The following is a 10,174-nucleotide window of genomic DNA, read 5'->3' as shown; positions in this document are numbered from 1 at the left end:
TATCCAGAAAGGCCCGTACAGGACCTGCAACATGCGGTCGTGCATTATCCTGCTGAAATGTAGGGTTTCGCAGGGATCGAATGAAGGGTAGAGCCACGGGTCGTAACACATCTGAAATGTAACGTCCAGTGTTCAAAGTGCTGTCAATGCGAACAAGAGGTGACCAAGATGTGTAACCAATGGCACCCGATACCATCACACCCGGTGATACGCCAGTATGGCAATGACGAATACACGCTTCCAATGTGTGTTCACCGCGATGTCGCCAAACACGGATGCGACCATCATGATGCTGTTAACAGAACCTGGATTCATCCGAAAAAATGACGTTTTGCCATTCGTGCACCCACGTTCGTCGTTGAGAACACCATCGCAGGCGCTCCTGTGTGTGATGCAGCGTCAAGGGTAACCGCAGCCACGGTTTCCGAGCTGATAGTCCATGCTGCTGCAAACGTCGTCGAACTGCTCGTGCAGATGGTTGTTGTCTTGTAAACGTCCCCATCTGTTGATTCAGGTATCGAGACGTGGCTGCACGATCCGTTACAGCATGCGAATAAGATGTCTGTCATCTCGACTGCTGGTGATACGAGGCCGGCGTTCCGTATTACCCTTCTGATCACACCGATTCCATATTCTGCTAACAGTCATTGGATCTCGACCAACGCGAGCGGCAACGTCGCGATACGATAAACCGCAATCGCGATAGGCTACAATCCGACCTTTATCAAAGTCGGTAACGTGATGGTACGCATTTCTCCTCCTTACACGAGGCTTCACAACAACGTTTCACCAGGCAACGCCGGTCAACTGCTGTTTGTGTATGAGAAATCGGTTGGAAACATTCCTCAAGTCAGCACACTGTAGGTGTCGCCACCGGCGCCACCTTGTGTGAATGCTCTGAAAAGCTAATCATTTGCATATCACAGCATCTTCTTCCCGTCGGTTAAATTTCGCGTCTGTAGCACATGATCTTCGTGGTGTAGCAATTTTAATGGCCAGCAGTGTAAAAACCAGAATATCAGCTGCTGTAGCTTCAGTGACAGAAGACACCTTACGCTCAGTTTGGGATGAATTCGGCTATCGGCTAGATGTCGTCCGTGCAGCCAATGCAGGACATATTGAACATTTATGATGGATTTTAATAAACTTCTGTCTTTTCTGAGTAATTTAGTATGCAATTTGTTGTTGTTAAGCCCTTCTTCCTTATAAATAATTCTATTTAAAACTGGGTCATTCTTTTTGGGACACCCCGTATTTTGATATTTTAGGGCTGGTAATATTATTCTCTTTGTTAAGCTACCTCCATTTCGGCGGTCTTGTGGCAAGCCGATCGGAGCGTGCTAGGGCCCGTCGGCTAAATTCCGGGGGCCACGCGCAGTGCACCCACCGATGTGCTGCAGATGTGCGGCCGCTGGTGGAGCCCGGAGCGCCGCGCTGCACTTCGCGCCGTGGCGCGCCGCAGCCCAGGTGAGGGGTCGGTGCTGGGCCTCAGCGCCACGCTGCTGCGGCTGCAGGGCTTCTGGGGCCCGCAACACGGCGGCCGCCGCGTCGCCAGCGCCCTCGCTGCCGGCGTCTCACTGGCGTTGTCGTGCGGGCTGGTGGTTATGCCTCTCCTCAAGCTACTAATGGATCGTCCACAAGAACTTGAGGAGTTAGCCACGTGTATCTTCGTCGTAGTAATATACAGCGAAATTTTTATCAAGGTATGCAGCTCCAAGACTGTTAAGTTAGCTCCCTCAAGCGCTTTCCTTGTTCACAATCGTACAGTTCTGTTATAAAATGTGTTGTCATAGGCCGGCCGAAGTGGCCGTGCGGTTAAAGGCGCTGCAGTCTGGAACCGCAAGACCGCTACGGTCGCAGGTTCGAATCCTGCCTCGGGCATGGATGTTTGTGATGTCCTTAGGTTCGTTAGGTTTAACTAGTTCTAAGTTCGAGGGGACTAATGACCTCAGAAGTTGAGTCCCATAGTGCTCAGAGCCATTTGAACCATTTGTTGTCATAGTTTTAATTATCACCTGGAAAAAATAAGATTACTCATTTCTATTTAATATGTGGCACTAGGGTCTGCCGACATTATTTCCTCGTCGCAGTTTTTCGATATCACCAGCTACTATTTGCTACTGTTGCCTAGTTAGCTATTACCAGTGCCTGCATTTACGACCGTCTGTATAAAGGCCTCTGAAAGTGGCGCATGTGCAGTCGAGTTGCTTGCAGGCTTTCTGCGCATGCGTCAGATGCCCAAAGCTGCTGATGATTGTTGATGTGGTAATGAGCCATACCAAAATTGATGCTACACCTAACCTTCTCTTTATGACGCTGAAAGTGCCATCGAAAATCATTGTTTCTATATATAATAGCGACAGACTCAGGGGTCCAGGCTGTACTTAATTGGAATCCTGAGTCCCTTAGGTACCTCAATAGGTTAAAACGGAGAACTTATAGTATCACTTTGTTGTCCATCTCGTTTGTCTGTCTGTCTGTCCGACAGTTAATATCGCTTTTTGTCAGGCACACGTACAGGGATTAAGTTGAAAATTGTGTCACATTCGGTCTCTTGGTGGTGTGAAAGAGTTAAGCTTCTAAGTCAATGCAGTCAGAAGATACGGAAAAAACGGAAATGAGAGTTTGGTGTCCTTGGCCGGGAGGCCCCTTACGGGGCAGATCCGGCCGCCTTGGTGCAGGTCTTATTAAATTCGACATCACATTGGGCGACCTGCGCGCTGAGTGGGGATGAGATGATGATGAAGACAATATATCACCCACTCCCTGTGCGGAGAAAATCACCGACCCAGCCGGGAATCTAACCCGAACCCGCAGGACGGCAATCCATCACGCTGACCACGCAGCTATCGGGGCGGACAAATGATACGCTTATTTTTGTAACATATTTTGATGCTCTCAAACTCACTAACATCTATAATCAAACACATTAAATGAATTCGCAATTGCGAATAAGAACAAACATCGACTGCAGATTTGAATGGCGACAGTGAAAATCTGTGCCGGACCAGGACGCAAGTTTATGTCGCGCCTCGAGTCATGCACGGACAGCTAAATGGCATGGCGATCACTCGCGATAAGCGGGAAATCCATTGTCGTCATTCCATTCTGCAGCCGATGATTGCCCTTATTCGCAATTGCGAATTCATTTAAAGTATTTCATAACAGCTGTAGTCACCGCAGTGTCTGTTCGTTTTGACATTCATGTCCAAAGGAAATTTGCATCGTAACCAGGATAACACAGGCACTGCAAAATCGTGTCTATAATGAAATGTTTACATACGCAAGGACCCTGATGGTCTAGCCGTAAAGAGCGAGCGTGGTATCCAAGTGGTTGCAGGATTGAGTCTCGGTCAGACCACGGATTTTTCAGTCTCCGTTTTAACCTAGCTATAATCTCTCAAATATGTGAGGAGTCGTCAGAAACAACACATGGTTCGGGTAAGCGTTAAACTGTAAGTCCGCTTTCCCGGTTAGAAAACTGGGTAACTTAGGGACACGCAAGTATCTGAAGTAGGTCTAATAGATTTGTACCAGGCCGGTGAGCCACATTAAATTATTATTGGGCTCTACAATTACATTTTTGCGGAACATTCAGAGCGTGAGTTCTACTGGCACTTGTCCTCTTTTTTTAGGTTATCCACGGTGAGAATGTGTATTGCCTCCTTTATCACACTGTCCCAGAAGGGAGAAACTCAGGACACACTCGTTGCCTTTTCATACCCTATGCTGTATCTTGTGCTAAGATACTGCTCTGCTATTGCACATTTATCAGTGTCCCAAACGTGTATGATGATGATCATCACATTCACCTTGCAGTGTGCAAGTGTTGCCAGTATAAGTCATTCGAAACTCAGTTGTGCCAGACCGAGAGCCTCATGTTGCACATACTCCCTGAAAACCCTGAAGAGCCACAATTTTGTTATTTGCTGCACGTACTTATCTACAGCCCTGGTACACATTGGAACCTTACTTCGAACCCTACCTCACAATACCGCAGAACTCCACTAGATGACCCGAAACAAAATAGTGCAGCCCAACTCCGTTTTATCGATGGTTTGAGCCGTTTTGTTTAGGGTCGTCTACGGCATGCTGCGGTATTGTCCCGTGGGGATTTCGGTGCTTTTCAGGACTGCAGACATGTATTTCTCAACAAATAAGAAATTAATTACATAACTCAATAACTTCGAAGTCATAATTGAAACTGTATAACGAACTCTCTCAACTATATCACACTACAATGTAGGTACACTCAGAAGACTTCATCCCAATAAAATCAGTAGCTCTAGCGTTGATAGTTATGCGAGAAAGAGGGACCAGAAGTTCCCTCAGGTATGCCACATCCACGTAATGATTAGATAAGGCAGAGCTACCAAACTGCGGAGATATTGATTTGTTGTGTCCATCCAGTGTTCCTATTTACAGACTTTACTATGGCATTCAGGTATGGTGATTTAGCGAGATAGCGGAGGTGTCGAAAAATATCCTAGTATACATCTACATCTTCGTACGTCCTCTGCTAGCCACAGTACGGTGCGCGGCTGAGGATTGCCTGACCACTACTAGTCATTTCCTATCCAGTTCCACTCGCGAACAGAGCCTCCGTACAAGCCCTAGTTTCTCTTATCTTCGGCGTTCTTATGAGACTTGTACAATGGCAGCAGTAGAACTACTAAGCAATCAACTTCAAACTCTGGTTCTCTAAATTTTCTCGAACGTCCTCTTCCCTTTAGGGATACCCATTTGAGTTCCCGAAGCATATCAATAATACTTGGGTGCTATTCGAACCTACCGTTAAGAAATCTAGCAGTGCGCCTCTGAATTGCTTCGATGTCCTCTTTGATCTGCCCGTCATTCATTATTTTGCTGCTGGATATCAGAATTCCTTAGCGTCAATTAATACGAGATCACCAATTTTGGTGTAAACGTTCCCGCATTTCTGCTACTTCTCATTACTTTCGTCTTTTTTTTTTTATTTACCCTCCAGCCATATTCTGTACTCATTGGACTGTTAATTCCATTCGGTAGATCCTGTAATTCTTTTTGACTTTCACTGAGGACAGCAATGTTGTCAGCGAGTTTTATCACCGATTTCCTTTCACCTTTTATTTAACTTCTACTCTTGAAGTTTCCTTTTATTTCCGTAATTGCATTTTCATTGTACAGAATGAACAGTGAGACCGGAGGACACATCCCTGTTTTACACCCTTTTTAATCAGGCTATTTCGTTCTTGGACTTCCACTCATATTGCCACCTCTTGGCCTTTTTAAATGTTGTACATTACCCCTCTTCACTGCAGCTTAACATTGTTTTTCTCCGAATTTCGAACATCTTGCACCATTCGACATTGTCGAACGCTTTTTCTAGGTCAACAAATTCTATGTACGTGTCTTGATTTTTCTTTAGTGTTGCTTCCGAGGTCAGGAAAGCCTGTCTTGTAGCTTCACCTTTCCAAAGCCTAACTGATAAGGAAATAAATGATGAAGTTCTTCGCAGAATAGGTGACGAAAGGATTGAATGATGTACACTGACATGAAGTAGGGGCAAGATGCTCGAAGGTTAATTGTAAAAATAGAAAATTCTTTATGTGGATCGCTACTCTGCATGTGTACGTTAGTATGTATATATTTGCTACCGTTAATTTCTTCGTATACTTTAGGGTAAAGTTTCTTCTGATGCGAATTTTTAAACACGTAAGACTTAGTAAAGAACTGTGCGGTCAATACCTTTCTGCATTTCCAAGTTGTGGCAAATCTGAATGGTCGCTTGCCTCTACGTGGATATATTTTTTCATCAAGTAATGGAATTTGTGCTTCGCCGAGCTTCAGTAGGAGGATGGAGTGATATCTTTCTAGGCTAAGGGTTACAGTGTTACTCCTAACTATGCAAAAGTGTCAAAATCGTTCAGCAAATTTTCGTAAGGTAATACTTAGATCTGAAGCAGCTCTTGTCAAACGTGAGCTTCGTGATGGTTGCAGGATAAAAGGCACAGTGATTCGGAAAGCGTTAGATTCTCATTGTTATTTAGGGAAGTTGGTTCCTCATTCAGATTTATCTAAGGTCAGTAATTTGTTATGTAATGCTACTTTGATTGGAAAAGACATTTCATAAACAGGCATGTTAACTGTTCAGATTATGTGTTTATTTCAAATATGATGCTTGCGACAGTACGAACGTTCACAATTTTGCAGATCGTGTAGCTAAACTTTTTAACGTTGGATTTTCCCCATATGAATTAAATACCTTGAATATAGATCTTAGGCATAACCTTGCTCCTCGTATGAATAAACAGCGTTTAAAAAACACGACTGCAGAGATTAAATCAGTATGTGAGTACGTTAAGCTTTTAAGTGTCAACAAGCCGAAGTTGCGTTAGCTCTCAGAGATTTCAAAATTTTACCCAAAAATACTGTAGACTGCAATCACATTTTACAACTGCTTAATAAAAGCTCCATTACATGCATATTATTGCCACGAAATCAGATAAAGGTAACTGTGTGGTTCCTACTTGTGGCACATATCGCATAAAAAGCTGCAGATTTCTTCAAGGGTGCAGGAATAGTTGGGATCTCAGGTAATTCGATGAATAAGTTTCACAATGACGGAAAGATATTTGTCAAAGACTGTAATTTCTTGTTTGAAACTGATTTTCAGAAGAAAAGTGTTCTTACAATGACGCCTAAAATACCAGATCTTAGGCTTCATGTGAAGTTACGTAAGTAACATTATCCTATAAGGCTGAGTGTGAGTAATCGTTCCAGCGCTAATTGTGAAATTAGCATATTTTTAAACAAAACATTCAAAAAAGCTTAATCTTTTCCTAAGTTTTTTTGTGTTACGTTAATGTGAATTAATGAACAAAATCAAAATCCTTCATGTCCCAGATGGTACCCACTTAGTTTCTCTGGATATTCTCTGTTTGTGCAACCGTATACAAATTAGTGAAACTCTTGATATAATTAGAAATAATTTATTGACACATAATAAACTTTCCCATGTCGAGGTTTTGGAACTAATCAAGTTATTAGAACACTTTTTGTCTTTCAATGCCTTTACCTTTAACGACAAATTGTAGTAATAGACGAATGAATCAGCTATGGGTAATCCACTCACTGTTAACCTACCCGTCAGTCATTTTGACTACATATTTATGAAATCCAATTAAGAAATTGTACCAAATATGAAATCATGATAAAGATATTAATGTGCCTACTTTATCTCCATGTACCCGAATATTAAATTCACTTTTAAAGTTTGCTAGGACTGACACTAGTCTTCTTTCAGGAATATTTCGTAAACCTACCTGCACTGATGTCATTATTAATAAGGGTTAATGTCACCACAGAAGAAAGAAGCAAGACTAAAATGTTTCCAACGGAATACAAGAATTAACCGGGTTACGAATAATGAAAGGGAGGTAGAAGCGGCAAAGACATCCAGAAGAAAAGAAGAAGAAGCCCAAAAAATAAAGGTAGAAGATATGAAAGAACACTGTAATAGGAATGAGAGTAGAAAATTTAATAAGAAGTCAAAAGACGAAACAAAGGGTATATACCTAAAATAATTGGCTGCAAGTATAAATATGCAAACTTGCTGACAGAAAATGGGGAAAGTGGCGAAAAGATGGAGAGAATGTTGTAAAGAAATGCAGGAAAGTGATCACACGAGCAGGGAGCAACGGATATACCATGCAGTAGAACCAAAAATAGAACTATGGAAGATGGTGAATTATTAAAAAAAATCACAAATCTCCAGGAAATGATGGTGTAATTGTCGAGCGTCTAAGGAGGCGAGGCATTACTTTACACAAACGGATATATAAAATTGTTTAATCTGTAATCAAGAAAGAATTCCAGAAGGTGCCCAACACATAAGAGAGATACGATTTTATCCGGAATCCTATACAATAGATTAGTCCCAAATGTGGAAGATAAATTGGATGCTTATCAGTACGGCTTTACGCCTAACATATCATTTGTGGACCAAATATTCGTACTTAGACAAATACAAAGAAAAGCATATGAATATAACATAGAACTCATTACATCAAAGTGGACTTCAATCATGTCTTCGATGGGCTAGAAAGGGAAATGTTAGAAGATATAAAAGTGCTTAGCACACCATCCAAATATATTTTCGGTTATTAAGGCAATGTTGAGAATGGAAGGGGAATTAACCGACTGTTCCGGTATTAGTCAGAGCTTTAGACAAGCTTATATCAATAATGCCTTTCAATTTCACCTTGGAAGTAATTATACGAAAACTGCAAAAATCTGAGCACGTAGGTATAAGAGCCACGCAGTTGGCGGCACATGCTAACGTTGTTGCAGTTGTTAATGGGCGAAGGGAGTCACTGGAGAGAGTAGTGGTGGAACTGAAAGAACCCGCACTGCATAGGGGACTGGAAATCAACGAACTGAAAACTAAATATACGACACTCCATAGAACAGGACAATAATCTGGTTAACTGGTCAGCAGAAGATTTTAATTTTCAGCATGTAGAGGATTTTGAATACACAGGGGCTAGTATTAATAAAGTAATTTCCATATCCACTGAAATACCCGTAAAATCCCGCATTTTGAGTGATATTAGGTATTATCACAAATCTGGGAAGCTAATGACATCTAGGATGGTAAACTGACAGTTCGAAATAAGGTTATGATCAGGCCAGTGTTTACACATGGATGGGAAGCATGGACATTAACTAGCACTGCCGAATAACAAATCTGAGTATATGAACGACCGATGCTACCGAAAATTTATGGAGGGATCACAAAGAACTAATGCACCTGGAGATCAAGAACCAATTGTGATATGGATCATCTCATACAAGGAGCTTATATTGCAACGCTACTTAAAAGTAAAAGAATAGCCTGGCTGGGGCATGTCCTGAGGATGGAGGACACAAGAACTACAAAGAAGGTCTTCCACGTAAACGATGGCTGGACGACGTGGAAGACAACATCAGAGCCGTAGGTATCGAAGGGAAAAGAAGGAAAGTAAACGAGAGGCAGAGTGGGAGAAAACTGTAAGGTAAGCACAGGGTTGTGAAGCCACAGGCAGAACAAGAATGTGGCATAAAAGGGCGTATTTTTGCTCCATGATCATGGAATCTTGTGTTAAGATATAAGTCAGGACGCAAGATAGAAGACGTTGCAGACGATTGTTCAGTTATGTGTAGCAAAGGGGTATAAAGCTCAAAGTATTAGTTAATTGTTCTACTCTGTACAGAAGAACAAACACAAACTAGTAAAAAAAGAGGAAAGGTAGCTTTGTTATTTTAACCTTCACTGGTTCTAACTGTGACAAAATTGCGAAAATCTTGAAAAAGTTTGGCTCAACAACGGTTCAAATGGCTCTGAGCACTATGGGACTTAACATCTAAGGTCATCAGTCCTCTAGAACTTAGAACTACTTGAACCCAACTAACCTAAGGACATCATACACATCGATTCCCGAGGCAGGATTCGAACCTGCGACCGTAGCGGTCGTGCGATTCCAGACTGAAGCGCCTACAACCGCTCGGCCCCCCGGCCGGCAAACTAATTTTCAGGTTGACGTAGGACAGGAACAAAGATTTGTTTTTTGTATATATATATATATATATATATATATATATATATATATATATATATATATATATATATATATATATATAAGACAAAGTGTGGTGCCTGCAATAATTTCATTATTGGAAAGACATGGAAAGATTTCATTATTAGATGCAGGAGCATTCGTTTACCAATAAAGCAAGTGCTTTGCGACAGCATTTAAAAACGAAGACGCGTAGAGTGTTGCCGATTGCTGATGGGCTTGAAGTTTTGATTGTCTCCCCTCATAGCCATCATTTTGAAAGGATTTGTAGGACGTATACATTAAATTGTTTTTCCTTTATTGAATTTCGGTCCCCCCCCACAGGGGGGCGAGCTGGCAGCAGCGTAATATGCCGCCCTGCAGCCTACAGAAGAGTTAACAACATAATGAGTAGATAACAAACAGTAAAAACAGGCGATGAAACTGTAACTGTGTAAAACTGTAACATGGCGAAAAGTTGCGAAAGTGAAAATATAAAAAAATATGCTTGGTAATTCTGATCAAACCATATAGTAATTAGATTGCTGAGGGCTTGAAGTTTTGATTGTCTCCCCTCATAGCCATCATTTTGAAAGGAT

General features: G+C 41.9%; 1 protein-coding gene across 1 annotated transcript in view; it reads left to right on the top strand.

The window, feature by feature from the left end:
• The first annotated feature begins 1,400 nt into the window (after positions 1-1,400).
• Positions 1,401-10,174, top strand: part of LOC126199562 (odorant receptor 43a-like) — a 93,049-nt gene continuing 84,275 nt past the window's right edge. Inside the window, exon 1 of the mRNA XM_049936483.1 lies at positions 1,401-1,703. Coding sequence (XP_049792440.1) covers positions 1,401-1,703 — 303 coding nt within the window. The remainder of the gene's footprint in view (positions 1,704-10,174) is intronic.

Source organism: Schistocerca nitens, chromosome 8 (assembly GCF_023898315.1).
Source record: "Schistocerca nitens isolate TAMUIC-IGC-003100 chromosome 8, iqSchNite1.1, whole genome shotgun sequence".
In the NCBI taxonomy this organism is placed as follows: Eukaryota; Metazoa; Arthropoda; class Insecta; order Orthoptera; family Acrididae; genus Schistocerca; species Schistocerca nitens.
The sequence above is the reverse complement of the archived record's forward strand: the minus strand, read 5'-3'. Positions and strand labels throughout refer to the sequence as shown.